At 36.5% G+C, this 16,960-nt stretch overlaps 2 protein-coding genes, 1 non-coding gene and 1 pseudogene across 3 annotated transcripts; 1 reads left to right on the forward strand and 3 right to left on the reverse strand.

Annotated features, from left to right (window-relative positions):
* Nucleotides 1-764: 764 nt before the first annotated feature.
* LOC111776799 (ATP-dependent zinc metalloprotease FTSH 10, mitochondrial) lies at nt 765-5,584 on the reverse strand. Its single transcript, XM_023656171.2, has 8 exons — nt 5,181-5,584; nt 4,857-5,100; nt 4,607-4,678; nt 4,109-4,242; nt 3,310-3,789; nt 2,430-3,197; nt 1,861-2,088; nt 765-1,390 (listed from the first exon to the last, which is right to left on the reverse strand). Exons 1-8 carry the CDS (start codon nt 5,229-5,231, stop codon nt 908-910), a joined length of 2,460 nt encoding a protein of 819 aa, XP_023511939.2. The 5' UTR covers nt 5,232-5,584; the 3' UTR covers nt 765-907.
* A 2,999-nt stretch (nt 5,585-8,583) lies between these two features.
* LOC111777916 (U6 spliceosomal RNA) lies at nt 8,584-8,685 on the reverse strand. Its single transcript, XR_015412641.1, has one exon. It is a non-coding gene; the product is annotated as a U6 spliceosomal RNA (small nuclear RNA).
* Nucleotides 8,686-11,044: 2,359 nt separating this feature from the next.
* LOC111776862 (uncharacterized) lies at nt 11,045-11,788 on the forward strand. The gene has a single exon (XM_023656260.2). It carries the CDS (start codon nt 11,192-11,194, stop codon nt 11,546-11,548), a length of 357 nt encoding a protein of 118 aa, XP_023512028.2. The 5' UTR covers nt 11,045-11,191; the 3' UTR covers nt 11,549-11,788.
* A 2,134-nt stretch (nt 11,789-13,922) lies between these two features.
* LOC111777054 (E3 ubiquitin-protein ligase RDUF2 pseudogene) lies at nt 13,923-15,515 on the reverse strand (annotated as a pseudogene).
* Between the last annotated feature and the right edge of the window lie 1,445 nt (nt 15,516-16,960).

The following is a 16,960-nucleotide window of genomic DNA, read 5'->3' on the forward strand; positions in this document are numbered from 1 at the left end:
TTCCACACCCTTGCAAAGGGTGGTTTGTTCTCCTTCCATCTCCCTTTGGGGCCAGCGTCTTTACTGGCACACCGCCTCGTATCTACCCCCTTCGGGGAATAGCAAGAAAGCTGGCACATCGTCCGGTGTGTGGCTCTGATACCATTTGTAACGACCCACGTATCTACCCCCTTCGGGGAATAGCAAGAAAGCTGGCACATCGTCCGGTGTGTGGCTCTGATACCATTTGTAACGACCCACATATCTACCCCCTTCGGGGAATAGCAAGAAAGCTGGCACATCGTCCGGTGTGTGGCTCTGATACCATTTGTAACGACCCAGATCCACCGCTAGTAGATATTGTCCTCTTTGGATTTTCCTTTTCGGGCTTCCCCTCGAAGCTTTAAAATATTTTTTTGATGCCTTTTCAACTAATCTTTTAATTTGTAAAGTAATAATATTTTAACACATAATTTGATTTTTTTTACCGCCTTTTCAACGCAAAAATTAGTATAGGAATCTTCAGGTCCTATTGAAATGAACTTGACCCAAACAAAATAGGTGAGTGTCGGGATGATTGGTCGGGGACCTGTCTACCGTCGAGTAAATTCAATAGCAACTTTACCATGAAAGTGCTTAGTTTGAAAGGATTAAGCTCGGGATTCATTAATCATACAAAATATTGTATATTATATAAATTTATTAAATAAAAAAATTAAATGATTTAAACCCACTTCAGTCTAATTATTTTTCAAATAATTAGATTGTTAAATGATTTACCCTAATAAGCACCAACCAATCCAACAGAATATCAACTTTTAAAATATTTTGCGAGTAAAAATCACAAAATGCTATATCTATCCATATGTAAAAATGAAGAACAAAAGGGAAAAAAATTAACTTAATGTACAAACTACTCAGGCCAAAGCTATGAGGGTACAACTTGTGGTTCTAAAGGTGTAGAACCATCATCATCCTCAGCTGCTTGAACTGAGGGGATTTCCACACTTTTCTCATCTGCCTCTACGAAACCTTGCTTGAATCTATCGTAGTTCGTTACCTCGCTCGGTTTAAATGGCCGCTCACCCAAGACCCGAATCAAGTCCTCTTGGTGAAGAACTTCCTTTTCAAGTAACAATTCTGCAATTTGAGCCACTTGCTCTTTGTGTTCCTCTATCAGCTCGACCGTGAACTTGTATGCCTTCCCGACCCATTCTCGCACTTCGCTGTCGATTAGTGCAGCAGTCTTGCTACTGTAGGGTTTTGACATTTCGTAACCATCGTCTCTTGGAGGGAAAGAAAGTAGCCCCACTTTATCACTAAAACCGTACACTGCTACTTGAGCATAGGTCATCTTTGTGACTTTCTCCAAGTCATTTTGAGCCCCAGTTGAGATTCTACCTATTAATACCTGTATGAAACAACATATCCTTCGTCAACAAAACAGCCAAGCAGCCACAATTTAAACATACACAAAGTTTGCCATTTATATCTTGAACCCAGTTTCGAAACTTCTTGAGGCGGTCGAGTCAACATTCATGCATCCATTAACAACGGGCAACAGAATCCCACACGATAAGTTATTGTTTGTAGATGACAAATGAGGTTCGTAAGGTGACGTTTGGGTTTACTGATCTATCCCTTCGTACATCTTTTTATATCCAAATGACAATTAAGCAGTAAAACCAATCCTAAAACCAACCAAATTGTTAGTTTTCAACACCATTCGACACCCCTTTCCAGCTCTCTCAGTCACTCAAACGAAACCGAACACTTTCAAACAAACTTATATGCCACATTTTCAAACAAGTTACTACATTAGAATTGTGTCAGGGAGTAAAGTTGTCAGAAAACTTAAACCATAAGGCTATATGTAGTTACCTGTTCGGCAGCACGACCACCAAGGGTCATGCATGTCATATCGAAAAGTTGTTCCTTGGTCATGAGAAGATTTTCATTTGGAACGTACTGTGCAAACCCCAAAGCTGCTGTACCGCGAGGAACAATGGTTACTTTCAACAAAGGTTCAGCATGCTCCAAGAACCAGCCAGCAACAGCATGACCAGATTCATGATAGGCAACAGTTCTGCGCTCCAACTTGCTAATCACCTGCTCAGTAAACAGGAACGTTAGCGGACAAAATTCACATGGGTCAAACTCGTTCGACTCCATTATCCGGGAACATACTAGAGCTTAATATCATCGACTCATAATTTGACAGTGAATAAAAGATAGCTTTCAGGATTTCCTATTTTAACAAGTTAACAGTAATACTCCTATGGGTCTTCCTCTACAGCAACTTAATAGCAGATGGACGACCCGGATAGCTGCTAGTTAAGAGTACTTATTCGAAAACCAGATATATTTTCTCTATAATGTAAACAAGGTTTGACTTGGATGTCAGATAAGAAGTTTCTAAAATTGTCTAGTGAGTGATGTCAATTACTTACCTTGTTCTTCTTTTCCAAACCACCTACTACCCTATCAATAGCTGCTTCAAAATCTTCCATCTTGACCTGTGTGCCTTCACTCCTTGCAGCAATCAAGGCAGCTTCATTACAGACATTTGCAATGTCTGCTCCAGCAAATCCAGGAGTCAATGCTGCCAGCCTTTGTGAGTAATATGATGGCTCATGGAAGAGTTTGATCTTTTTTAAGTAGATCTGAAAAATTTGCTCACGACCATTAATATCGGGCTTGTCAATTGTTATTTGACGATCAAATCGACCAGGTCTCAACAAAGCTTTGTCTAAGATATCAGGTCTATTTGTTCCAGCAAGTACAACAACACCGGAAGTGGTTCCAAAGCCATCCATCTCAACCAACAATTGATTTAGAGTACTTTCACGTTCATCATTAGAACCCGAGAAACCACCACGTCCTCTTGCTCGACCAATTGCATCAATCTCATCGATAAAAACTATACTAGGAGCACACTGCCTGGCTTCTTGAAACAAGTTTCTAACCCTTGATGGTCCAACACCAACAAACATCTCCAAGAAATCAGAACCAGATATAGACAGGAAAGGCACACCTGATTCGCCAGCAGTAGCTTTTGCCAGTAAGGTCTTTCCCGTGCCAGGAGGTCCAACCAAAAGTGCACCCTTTGGAATTTTAGCACCCAACTCCTCATATTTTCTAGGGTTCTTCAGGAAGTGCACGAACTCCATGATTTCTTGTTTTGCCTCATCACAACCAGCAACATCGTTGAAGTAGATCTGAAAAGGAAAGGAAAAAAATGGAAAATGTGTGCATCAACACAACAGGGATATCAAGGAGGGAACCGATGTGGATACCACAAATATTGGAGAAGAACGCAAATGTCTATACCTTATTCTTAGAATTCTTATCCACTTTAGTGATATGAGCTTTTCCTATATTGAATATTCCTCGGCCGCCCTTACCACCACCTCCACCGCCAACACCTATTCCTCCTTGCATTCGGCGGCCCATATAAAAGAGGGACCCCAAAATCAGGAGTGTTGGGGCAAATCTGAGCAATTCTTGATACCAAACCATTTCGGAGACGTATGTAACTGGAACAAAATCATGAGGGTCAATATTCAATGCCTCTTGAGCTTCCTCCAACTTCTCCTCAAATGACTCAATGCTTCCAATATTGAAAAAGCATTTATATTGGCCCCCATTTCCCTTAGTGACAGCACCACTTGAAGAATCATGGACAACTTCGCTTGTTTGATCGCTAGGAGAACTTCTCACAAATACTTTTGCAACTGATTTATTAGAAACAATGATATGGTCTACTAGACCAGGTTCCAGATACTTGTTTTTAAACTCCTGGAAACTTATCTGCAGAGACAAAATACCGATTACTTAATGGACGACGAATCAAGTTGTTGAAGGTAAACACGGGCAAAAACATCCCAAGGGAAGGAAGGGAAAGGGATTAACGAGTACATTACTTTCGAATAATTGAATGAGGGGAACATGGAAACAAAAGGAGAAATAAATAACATTTCCAAGCCTTAAAACATGTAATCATTCAAAAGCCTTACAAAATGATATATGAAAGATTAGATCATGCTTCGTTTCTTTCCGAGAAAACAACAGTACGAAAATTATATCGATAAGAGATTATTGTGAAACTATTGTCCACAATAAGTAGTACCTGTTGTTGTTCACGAGGACCAGAAGAAAAGGAGGAAAACAGAAGGCCAAAAACTATTAGTGGGGTGACTAAATTCTGGAACTGCTTTATGAAGTATTCCTGAAAACTCCCTTGCTCATCCGTACTTGAGTCGCCTAAGAAGAAGAAGCAAAAAATAAAATGTCTGAACGAAACATTTATAACACGAAAGGCGATAAGTGACACATTCAGATCTGCCCCAATGGTAGTCTATATCGGTGAGTTTTATATCGCATGATAATGATCAAGAACATCGTAAAGATACCAATGCAGATGAACAAACAAGAAAATCGACCAGAATATCAAAATTAAGTAATCTCCAAATTAATAATCAGAAATACACCAAGCGGTCCACTTTGAATCCTCCTACTCTGGACAGCAATAATTGGATCTCGTTAAACCCATGTTCCCAGTCTAAAATCAATAGAAATGGATGCAAAAACTAGCCTTAATTACAGCTAAAAGCAAGAACAAAATTACCTTTAGACTCAGATTTTTGCTCATTTCCTTTAGGAATTTCTTTCTTCTCTTTGGGATAGAAGTTCTGGTAATCTGCCAAAACGTAGCAAAAGAATCACATTAAACCTAGAATTCACGCCAGGATCGAAAATGCTGTGCAATAAGGCATCTTTTACTCTAAAAAAAACACAGGTAAACAAAAATTGTTGAGCCGTGAAAGTGATCGCGAAAACAATATAGCTTAATCGAAAGACGGATTAAAACTCCTTACTCTTCTTCTTCGGGGCTTCGCTTGAGAAGAAACGCCGGAGTTTTGGATTCGCGATGATAAAATTCAAGTCGGACAAACTTGCATTGGGAATGAATTTGGTACGAGACCCAACAAACGCAAAATAGCCTCTCAAAAACCCTAACATCCCATCTCTCTCTCCCAAGCTGGAATTGATTCGCGGGGCAGCTAAAATCCGTTCATCGATGTTCTTAATCGCCGACCGCCCTCCACCGTGTAACAAATTCTACCATAAAACAAAAGAAATCACAACTTCCCTCCAAAAAATCATCATACAAAAAAACACAAAAGGAGATAAACACTTACTCGGGCGCCAGAAGAGCGCGGCACAGAGCGGCTGAGCCTGGAAAACATCATATTCGAATGAAGGCTTGAACAAAACGAGTGGAATCTATAAATACGTCGATAATTAATCAAACTGGGCAGAGAAGATCAACAAGTTGAACCCATTTTTTCTCCAAACAAATGCGGGAAATGGAGATCAAACAATGGAAACTAGAAGGTCGAAATTGTTGGAATGGTTCTGATACTTTGAGGAATCGAGGAAGAACCTGGGCGCTGAAGGTCCGGTCGCCAATCCAATGGGGGATGTTCGGAGCCGAGATAGTTTAGGAGATTAGTGTTTGGACTTTAAATGGATTATATGTCAAAGAAGCGTCAGGTGGGCAGCGAGCCAACAGGGTCGTCGCTCCGCCCCTTTTAGTTTGCTTGCTAATCAAGACACGAGCCCACGAAGTCGTTATATATATATTTATTTATTTATTTATTTCTTTTATTTCATAGATTTATAAAAAATTAAAAATCAATTAATAATATTTATTATAAAATAAATTCAAAAACCTAAATAAAATTTAATTTAATTGTAGTTAGTTAAAAATATTTTAAAATCCAATATAATAAAAATAAAATAGTTAAGAATCTTGATTAACTAAATTTAAATAATGCGATAAAATATTTCAAAATTATTTAATTTTTCGATATATTTTATCTTAGACAATACCATACAAGTTTAATATATCTAAAGCGCACGAGACTTAAAAACTTTGAACAAATCTTTAACGTGATCAAGAAGTTAAGGGTCGGTAAATGGTTGATCCAACGTACAATATCAACAAACCAAGCTTGTTCGAGGATAAACGCTACGAGAGAGATAGGCAGAATTGCATCGAGATTCAACACGGACCCAATATAGCCAAATAATTAGTTTTTACTACACATTTTTATATGTAAATTTAAAGTTTCAGGAAATAATAAATTAATTTTTATTTATAAAATAATAATAAATTTTATTTATTCAAAAAACATTATAAAAAAAAAAATGCAAATGTTATCCTTTCACTATTTCAGTTTATATCGAACGCTAAAAATTCTACGTGCCACGTGGGATGTTTAAGGGGTCCTGGTTTCGATGGGCTTCGGCCATTCGTTGGCCCACATTAACTCGTTTTCTTCTTGTTGGGCTTGTCCTCTCGGCCCACGGAAAAAGCTGGCCCATTAATTCCACGTAAATATATATATTTATTTATTTATTTTGGCAAAACAAAAAAAATGTGGCATTGAAAAATAATATTCCAAATATAATCATTGATTAAAAATTTATTATAAATTAGAATCAAGTAGTTTACCAAATACTTTGTTTTGCTTACGATATAATATAATATAAACATAAGAATATTTTAATTTTATTTAATTTCATAATTATTTAATTATTTATCATCCCACCAGTCTTTAAAATATATTAAAATGAGTTCAAAATTTGAAAATAAATAAAAATTGTATACGTGAAAAATTTATTTCTTATAAGGGTGTTGAAACCTCTTTCTAGTATAAGCATTTTAAACCCGTGAGACTGATGACAATACATAATAAGACAGAGCGAAATAATATCTGTTAGCGGTGGGTTTTGGGCTGTTACAAATAGTATCAGAGCTCGACATCGGGCGGTGTGCCAGCAAGGACACTGACTCCTGAGGGAGTGGATTGTGAGATCTCACATCGGTTGGAGAGGAGAACGAATCATTCCTTATAAGGGTGTGGAAACTTCTCCCTAATATACGCGTTTTAAAATCGCGAGGTTGACGACGATACGTAGCTAGTCAAAACGGGCTATATGAAATCACGATTATTTAGGTAAAAAAATGTAACAATCTCGTCTAATCAAATCAACGAACTGTATCAATAAATAAATTTTATTAGATTGATAATGCAATAAGCCAAAATGTGAATGGGAAAGGGATTTCCAATGGGAGACAAAGACTAGAAAAGGGTGCGACTTTAGCAGACGTATCTTTTAATATAAGCCACAAGATTAGTACCCACTTAATCATGATTACCAATTTTGATTAACCATAAAGCACTTTATTATTATTATTATTATTATTATTATTATTATTTTAATTTTCTTCGATAATATCAGCATCACTAACCAACAAGAAATTCCATCTATTGGCTCCATACGTTGTATTATTTATCTAACGGTAATGTACATAATAATTAAATAAAATTTAATAGTTCAACCATAAATAATTATACAATTTTTAAAATATATTTCACATTTATAAAAAATATTCATAACTTAGTTAATATTGATTGAGGCTCAATTTAATAATTTAATGTTTAGTTGGTAAGTCCAATTTTAATATTTTAGTCATAGTGGGCGAAGTGGGTTCGAACCCTCGATATCGTGGTTCATAGTCACGTGCTTTAATTCTCTGAGCTCGTCTCCATTGAATTTGTTCCCGATGATACCCTAAAAAAAGGAACGAATGAAATTCTTGTGGGTCCCTGTTTTCTCTATAACCATGGAGAGACCTGTTCGGTTGCATCCATTATTTTATTTGTTGGTGTATTAAATAATGCACCGTCCTCCTCGGTTGCATTGTAGTAATTATCTATCTCGACCTTCACATGGTCAGATGGGTGCCACTTTAAGGTCGTAGCCGTGTTTGTCTAAATGTTAGGGTCACAACCTCCTTATTTGATCGTGTGGTTGCAATTGAAAAGGCTGCAGATAAGCAATAAAGGCATTTGTGAGTGAGACAAGTCAATCAAGTGAGCATAGGTTATTCAAATAATTCATTTTGATGTATATATTAGGGTTGAATTCTACTTTTAATCTCGTACCTTTTGTTCTCGTTTATTTTGGTTTTGTGTAATTTTAAGAGCTCGTTTTTCGTCTTTTTTACTTCGTTCATGTCATGTTCATGATATGAAAGGTCGACACCTTGTCCACGACTCGTTAGATGAGTTCCTCCTCGCTCTATATGTTCTTGTAACTCGGTTGTATCCACGAGCTTGAAATAGAGTAAAAGTAGAGTTGCTACTATATGCATGACGTGACCTCTTTATACGGAAACATTCATTTAAAACAACTTCATAAAACGATGCCATGAACTTATTGCATAAAAGTCTTAAGATACCCTAGACTAACCTAAAAGAATACGGTTTTAAATGATAGGTGTCATTCATGTTTCATGTATTTGCACTCTTTAGCCCCAATCGGGAGTGTAGCCTAAGCCCACCCACCAGCAAATATTGTCCTCTTTTGGGCTTTTTCTTCTAGACTTTCCTTTAAAGTTAAACACGTCTGTTAGGGAGAAATTTCTATGCCCTTATAGGGAATGTTTCGTTTTCCTCTCCAATTGACATGAGATCTCACAATTCACCCTCTTGGGGGCCCAACATCATCGCTGACACTCCGCTCGGTGCCTAGCTCTGATACCATTTCTCGATTTGTCTGTGTCATCCTTGCACAGTGAACATGCTAATCTTCTATTGTTCCAATTTTATCCGATATCCCCTTACTCAGTATTTCTTAAAATATTCGAGCCTTGTAGTACTCTTATAATTCAGGCAAAGGCACGACACCCATAATAGTTGACGGTAGCGTCGCATAAAAGACTATGAAAATGATAGTTCAAAAAAACATCCAAATTTCAAAATTTGTGTCTAATCCATCGTTTTTTTTTAATTATTTTTAAAATTTTGAATACATCATTAAAAAAAATATTCGAAGAATTTATGAGACATTTTTAAAGTTTAGAGACTCATTAGATACCAAATTAAAATTTTAAAAAATTTGATAGACAAAAATTTCAAAGTTCTTATAATTTGACCGAGCGATAACAACCTAATAATTTCTTCATCTATAAAGAACCCGAAAATAAAGACAAGTTTGAATGTTTGCTCGAATGGATGACACATGAACATCAAAATTATTGGCAAGAGACCTTATCTTAGAAACATTGGTGTAAAAGGATAGGGGAATTTAATGGCCATTAAATACCCAAATTTGCAAGACATATGTGAGGGGTTGGGGTTTTGGGCATATTGGGTCACTCACCCATACGCTCGTGCCCTCCACATGATACCATGTGGGACACCCCTAAACACTCTGAACTCCTCACATGATTTTAAGGCTTGCAAAATTTGTAGGGTACCCCCAAAAAAACCAAAATTAAAATAATTAAATTAAATTAAATTAAATAAAAGCCCTATGGGAATGGTGAATTCGTACACCAACCTAAAAACATGCCATGTGCTCCTGGGTTTGACCCCATTAACCATGTTTCTTTGACCAATCAGATCCTCGTACGGTTCCTTTTCTTATAATTGCTCCTTAATTAATCATTAATATTCCTAATTATCAACTAAACATCATTAATCAATACCTGTTTTTCCCCTAATTCTAAATAAAATTAATTTTTTTTAATTTATAATAAAATTAATTAAGAATTTATTTGAAAAGTAATTATTAATGGTGTGTGTGAAAATGCTGTGTGACATTATTATTATTATTATTATTATTAATGGTGTGCCAAAGGTCCAACATTTCTACCTGACCATAAAGTCGTTGACCAGTCAACGATTTTAATTCATATTGCCTTCTGGAAATTCCTATTTTTATTTTTGTATTTCGTACTTTAATTTAAGGCGTTCGTCTGCAATACGCATAAATTAAATGTATAATTAAATAAATCTTTTTTATTTTTATTTTTATTTTACGACACAATCAAATATGTTAGGTAATGTTCCACTCTCGAGATTTAAATAAAATTTTGATTCTTGACGATCTCGACATTCTCATATATCTTCTCGTACTGCTTATAATTGACCTACGAAAAAATTTGAATTTTATTGGTATAAGTACATTTCCTATGTCCTCTTGATCTAGTCATCCTCTCGTTCAGACATGACGTAGGTTCATTCATGTCTAATAGTTTATAGATATGGTTCATTCATATGCGACATCGGTTCATCCGCTTTGGTCTGTTACGTATCATCGTCAGTCTCACGGTTTTAAGACGTGTCGTTCAGAGTTGCACAATGAAAGTAGTACTCATCCAGATACTGTCCTATTTGGGCTTTTCCCTCCCGAACTTTCCCACATTAGTTAGAGAAGAAAAACAAACATTTTCTCATAAGCGGTAGAAACCTCTCCGTAACAAACGTGTAACGAAGAAGCCCAAAATGGGAAGCTCGGAAAAAAAAAATCCAAAGAAGACAGTTTTCCTGAGTAACACTAAAAGACGCGTTTTAAAATTGTGAGACTAACAAGATAAGTAACGAACCAAAGCGGACAATATTTGGATAGAGCAGTAGAATAAATATAAAAAAAATATTGAAAATTGAAATAATTATTAAATTAAAAAACTTTATGTTAATCATTAGTTATGTGTGTTTATGAATATAATTAAAGTAACGAACCAAGGATTAATAAGCTGGGATAATACACGACAATGTAATTAAATGAGGATTATGAAGCTCATATATGATTAATATTTATATACTAATGTTTTTAATTAAAATATACATTACATTAATTTCTAACTATTTTATGTAACCGCCTAATTAAATTTCTGTAGCTTCATGTGCCTAAGAATCTTTACTGCATCGTATTTAATTATTAATTATTAATTATATTATGAGTTTAATCAAGCTAAGCAATCAGAAGAGTATTTCTAGAAAACAGCGTCTTTGGATCCATATAATAAAGCCTCGAGAATCCATAAGATTGACTAAAATAGCAGGATGATGGACTTTTTTATTTATTAATTAATTAATTATAATAATTTAAATATTATATAATTATTAATTAATTTAATATTGGAATCTCATAATAATATAATAAAAAAAATATAAATATATTAGAATGACTTCGAACTGCTGAGCCCTACCAACTTCGCACTCTCACTTCCCATTTTTTTTCTCTCTCTCTGTCTCTGGATCTTCATTTTTAATCGGAGATTTCCATTTTTTTTCGCCGGAAATTGATTTACAGAGATCAAAAGCACGCCGGAGATAATTTTCCGCCTGACATGGAAGAAAACTGGAAGCTTTCAAAGAAGGAATCGGGTTGTTCTTCTTCTTCTTCGTCCAAGTCTTTCTTCTCCAGAAGCGGTTCCACCAGAAGCACTTCCTCGAAACTACCATTGCTAAGAAGCTTATCACAAAAGCACACTCCTTCCTCCTCCTCCTCCGCCGCCGCCGCGACTGCCGCCACCTCTGGCAAATCCCCTTCCGATCTCCGCCGCAGCTCCTCCCAAAAAAACGCCTCCTCTTCATCCATTGGCCACAAATGTAGCAGCTTGGCTAAAGAGCAAAAGGCTAGATTTTACATCATGCGCCGATGTGTCGCTATGCTTGTTTGTTGGCATAAACATGGCGATCCATGAAAACTCCATTAAGCATTTTAGCCTTCGTGGATCTTAAGGTTTTTTTTTTTTTTTTTTTTTTTTTTTTTTTTTTTTTTTGGTCTCAAATTTTCAGAATTTCTTTTTCCTTCCCCCATTTTGTTAGATTCAAAAATGTAATTAGATAATTTAGATTTGGGGGTTAATGTCGATCCGCTACAATTTTCGAATTTTCCCTGATACCCTGTAATAACACGATAGAGAAATTTATACTTTTTGAAAAGACCCATATTTTGATTACGAGTATCGATCGAGTTATTAACTTTTAAAATGAAAATTAGCTTCGATTTATCGTGTTACTCGTTGCTCGGTCTGAATTCGCATCTGGCTTGATAAGAAGATTGTGTCTATGGTGTTGGGGAAGGTGCCAAAAATGTACATTAGTGGGGGACGTGAAAGCAATGTGTAGATTCTCTTTGAAATTGTGGACTCACTTTTCCCTCCTTTTTCCAAAAAAAAAAAAAAAAAACCAAAAACAAAATAATTTCCTAATTTCATAATTATTAAATAATTTTAATTTTTATTATTATATGAATATTTTAATATATCTACTTTAATAAAAATATTAAAATATTAAGGCTAGAATTATTGACCTATAAAATATTATATATAAAAAAAAATTCATGAATGCATCTACATTAATCATAAAAATTAAATCTTTATTTTTTAAAAATTTTAAATTTTAAATGACGGTTTTTCTTGGGATTGTTGTAAGCACAATTTTTCCGTAAAAGCTAGTTGAATCTATGTATGATTAGATTGGATTTCCGCTCATAAAATAAAAATTTACTTCGATCCTACCCTGTAAAACAACCACCATCGTGCTATTTATGACCGATGTATCGTTCGGTGGCGTGCTAACGGCTAGCATCGACTACTCGAAGAGATTGTCCATATATATATATATATATATATATATTTGAAGTTCAATTATCAAATAATAAATAATAATAATAATAATAATATAATAAATAAACATTTAATTTGGGCCATTTTGGATCCAGACTCTGCCCATTACCATGAGAGAGAACATTATATTCTTTTTCTTTTTAAATATTTTTTTTTCAATTTTTTATGATTTATAAATTATCTAAACAATAATTTTCTGACACTGATGAATAAAAAAAATGTATTTCAAAATGATTACTATAATACTTAATAATCATTCACAGTTAAAATAATAAAGTAGGATTAAATTATATATAAATAAAAAAATATCGTTTCGATTTAATGTTTTATGTTTGATGCTTGTTTCAAAATTGTTCTTATATGCTAACTCTAATCCTCGTATGTGTTTAGGATTGATTGCTTAAGCGATACGTAACACAGAACATCATGCTAATAGTCGAATCTATGAATAGGAGTGCTAATTTCAAGTTTGAACTACGTCAAATTGTCTTGTCGGGAATTATCTGAGAATGTCATCACCATGTGGCTAATAGTTTTACGCAGTACGTACGAGAGTGATTTTAAAATATATACTATAAGTATACATTTAACATGCAGGCTCACTCGGCTCCTGATCGAATCCATTTAACGTGCGAGCTCACCCTACCTCTGGTCGGATCCATTTAACATGTAGGCTCACCCTACCCTGAACCGATTGGGTCTAAGGGTCCACATTTAAATAGATAAATAGGGAAGAAAGTGGAGAGAGAATCACCACCGAGTCTCAACCAAACAAAATGGAGAATTTCAAAGGAACTCACGAACATCTTTAATATTTACTCAACAATTATCATAAACATTCTTGTTGTAGCGGTCTCTGTCGGAAACGGCCGGTATAGCTCAGTTGGTAGAGCAGAGGACTGAAAATCTTTGTGTTATCAGTTCAAATCTGGGTGGGGGAGGAGAAAAATATTTGGTTCAAGTTTCAAGAACCAATCCTCCATTACTTCCCACCCCTAGTTGATATTGTCCGTTAGACCCGTTACATATCCCCGTTAGTTTCATAATCCACTCCCTTGGGAGCCAACGTTCTCATAATCCACTCCCTTGGGAGCCAACGTTCTCACTGACACACCACCCAATGTCTAGCTCTGATACTATTTGTAACGGCGCAAGCCCATCATTAGGCTAGTTACGTATCACCGTCAGCCTCGTGGGTTTAAAACAGATCTACTGGGAAGATGTTTTCACACTCTTATAAGAAACCCACCACTAGGCCCGTTATGTATCGCCGTCAGCCTCATAGTTTTAAAACAGGTCTACTACGAAGAGGTTTCCAACCAATGTGGATTTGACCTATGTACAATCTTTTTCTTTTTCTCAAGTAGAATACAAGTAAAATACAGGTCTAAACTAAACAATATTCAGATCATAACACAGTAGAATCCAAAAAGAAGATTCAGTAGAGTTCAGAAACTGAAGTGGCTTCATTGATATCACAGTAAGTAAACCCACCGTTGTTTTTGGGTACAATCCAAAACCAAGATCATGCAAGTTTACACCTAAAAATGGCTTCAAATTGACATAGCAGATCAACTCAAGATGATATCTGTTTCAGAAACTGAGCATCAAGAAAGCTTATAAATGGCAAAAAGAAAGGCATTCATTGTTTTGCCAAGCCCAAAGCTATATATATATATATATATATACACACATGATCTAACTTGATTTGTGAAGGCATTGTTCAATAAATGTAATGAACAGATCAAAAAGAATACAACGCAGAGTAATTGTATTTTGTTGAATGTAAAAGAATATCACCATCGATCGTTATCGCTCTGGTTCTCCATCGCCCATGCTCTGTTTTGCCGGCGCAAGTATCTGTTGAACACTGAAGAACCCGAATGGCTATGGCTATGGCTATGGCTATGGCTTCTACTGACAGACTCCGATTCATTTGAAACCGCCGGAGAAGATGAATTTGATGATCTTAATCTCCCAAAAAACGAAAAGATATTACGAAATGTTCGTCCAATTCCACGGCTCTCTCTTCCCCTGCTTCTTCTTGAACCCCACGACACCCTTCTTGGAGCTCCGTTTGCATTGAATCCACCGTCCATTTCGGTGTACACGGCCGGTGGGTCTCTTTCTCCGGCCAATCTTCCGCCAGAGAATCGCCCGACGGCGAACCCACCGCCTGGGAGCCTCCAGATCGTTAACCCTACGGTTTCTTCGTCGACAACCCGATCTGAAACCCCGCCGGCCGGAGATTCACGCTCTGATGGCAGCTCGTGCCGGCAGACTGGGCAGGAATTTCTCATGGAAAGCCAAGGGATTATGCAATCGGAGTGATAGATGTGTTTACAGGGCATTTCCCGGGCTTCCGTTCCGATTTCAAACGCCTCTTTACACACGGCGCAGTGCGAATCGGAACCAACGTGACTTTCTAAAATCTCGATTGTCGGCATTGATTCCACAGCGGCTTTCGACGCCGGCGGATTTTCAGATCTACCTAACCCGTTGATCTCCAGTTGAGCCAACTGCTCCAGCAAACGATCGAATCCAGTCCCCATAAGAAATTCCGACATGGTCGCCGGCACCGGACGAAGACCAGACCCAGCACCATCGTCGTAGTAAATATCGAAGCTATTTCTATCCCCGCCGCCGACCACATCGCCGCCATCCGCAGAACCACGAACAACAACAATAGGGTTAAAGGTCGTCCGTTCCCCAAGTCTCCGACGACTACGGCGAGAGCTCAAGCGAGAAGTCGGAAACTGATCTTGATCCAAGGTGTGAATCGCAGACGGTGAGAGCCGACGGTGGAGATCCGCCGCCGGGAGAGAAGAGGCGGTTTCAATCGTTTCAACAAACCCTCCGTCACAGTGAGGGCAAGTGATGGTATCCTCAACCCAAGCACGAACGAACCGATTGCAGCGGTAACACCAATACGACGCCGTTCCGGTAGCCATCGCCTCAGATCTAACTGAAACAAAGAAATCGAAAGAAACAGGAAAAAAGGAAACTCGTGCTTTGTGGAAACGAAGAAGCCGAAGAAAACAGGAAGCTTTAAGACGCACCGAAATTCAGTACACGCGGTTTCACACGAGCGTGACCACGCGCCCTCGCGTCAATGAACTCGCACGACACGTGTCTTCATTTTATTAGCTCACTCATTGACAGTGTCAGTGAACGTTGAGTTGTGAACTTGGGCCCATCCCCGCTCCAATACGGATAAAGTTTTAAAAAGATAAAACTAATCAGAACGAGAACGCGTGAACCGGAGTGGGACCCACAAACTAATACCGGTTGGTTCGGACCGGCGTTGCCACGTCAGGACGCCGAGTTTGAATTTCAAACTGTCTGGTAAGAGAAGAACGTTCTGTAACGAGGCGACTTTGAATTGAACGAGTTTTTATTTTTTTAAATATAAAAACGACACGTCGTATTGAGAGCGATGGCAGATGCCAAGAGGACGACGACAAGAAATTGGAGATTATTTAATTTAATAGAATAAAATAAAATAAATTGGGTGGTGAATTCTCGCCCAAGGTATTGGTCTAATTAAAAAAATAAACTATAATTTGTGGTACTAATCTTGGTTTAAATTAATTATTATATAAAATCATAATTAAGGATGACATAAGTGATGACATGGCATTAATAAAAATAAATATAAATATGATAATTTCAATTAGGATAATGTAGGATTTTATATTTATTAAATTAAAATGCGGGAATTTAGAATAAGATTAGTTGGGAAAAATGATTAGCGTGACAGATCAAAAGAAATTGGTTTTTTTCTCTTTTAGGTAGCCCACTAATTTTTGTCTCTTTGTTACCAACGACCATCGCCGCCGCCGCCGCCGCCGTGCTTTTAACCACCGTATACGGCGGTGGACTCTGCCGTTTATGGGCTGTGGACCTGGTAAAATGAGAATCCAAAACTGGGAAAACCGCCCAGAATGAAATGGGCCTTTACCATCGAAATTAAGCCCATTGAATCTAAACTGGACTAAGAAACTTTATTGGGCTGGATCTTAATGGGCCTTATTTTGATGCCCAATACTTCACTGTAAATAAATACCATTGATCACCAATTTCTCGGGTAATTCCATATTAAATTTTCTTTTTTTTTTCTTTTTCAAATGATGTGTTCTATTACAGTAAAAAAATATTACTGATTTTTTTAATTACTGTATTATTATGAAAAATAATGTTTCTTTATTTAGTATATGAAATCTAATATTATAAAAAATATAAATATTAATTTATAAAAAATAGACATGAAATAATATTTTCAAAATACTTATTTTAATATATTAAGTTAAAAAAAATTTACAAATGTTAAAAAAGTAATATATATATATATATGTGTGTGTATGTATTAAGGTACAAAAAGGATAGGGAACAGTAAAAGTGAAAAAAAAAAAAAGACAGAAACAGAAAAGCAAGTAAGAAGTTAGAAGTGTGTATTAGGATTTTTCTGAACATATAAGGTACCGG

Source organism: Cucurbita pepo, chromosome 16 (genome assembly GCF_057944985.1).
Source record: "Cucurbita pepo subsp. pepo isolate OVF chromosome 16, ASM5794498v1, whole genome shotgun sequence".
Taxonomy (NCBI): Eukaryota; Viridiplantae; Streptophyta; class Magnoliopsida; order Cucurbitales; family Cucurbitaceae; genus Cucurbita; species Cucurbita pepo.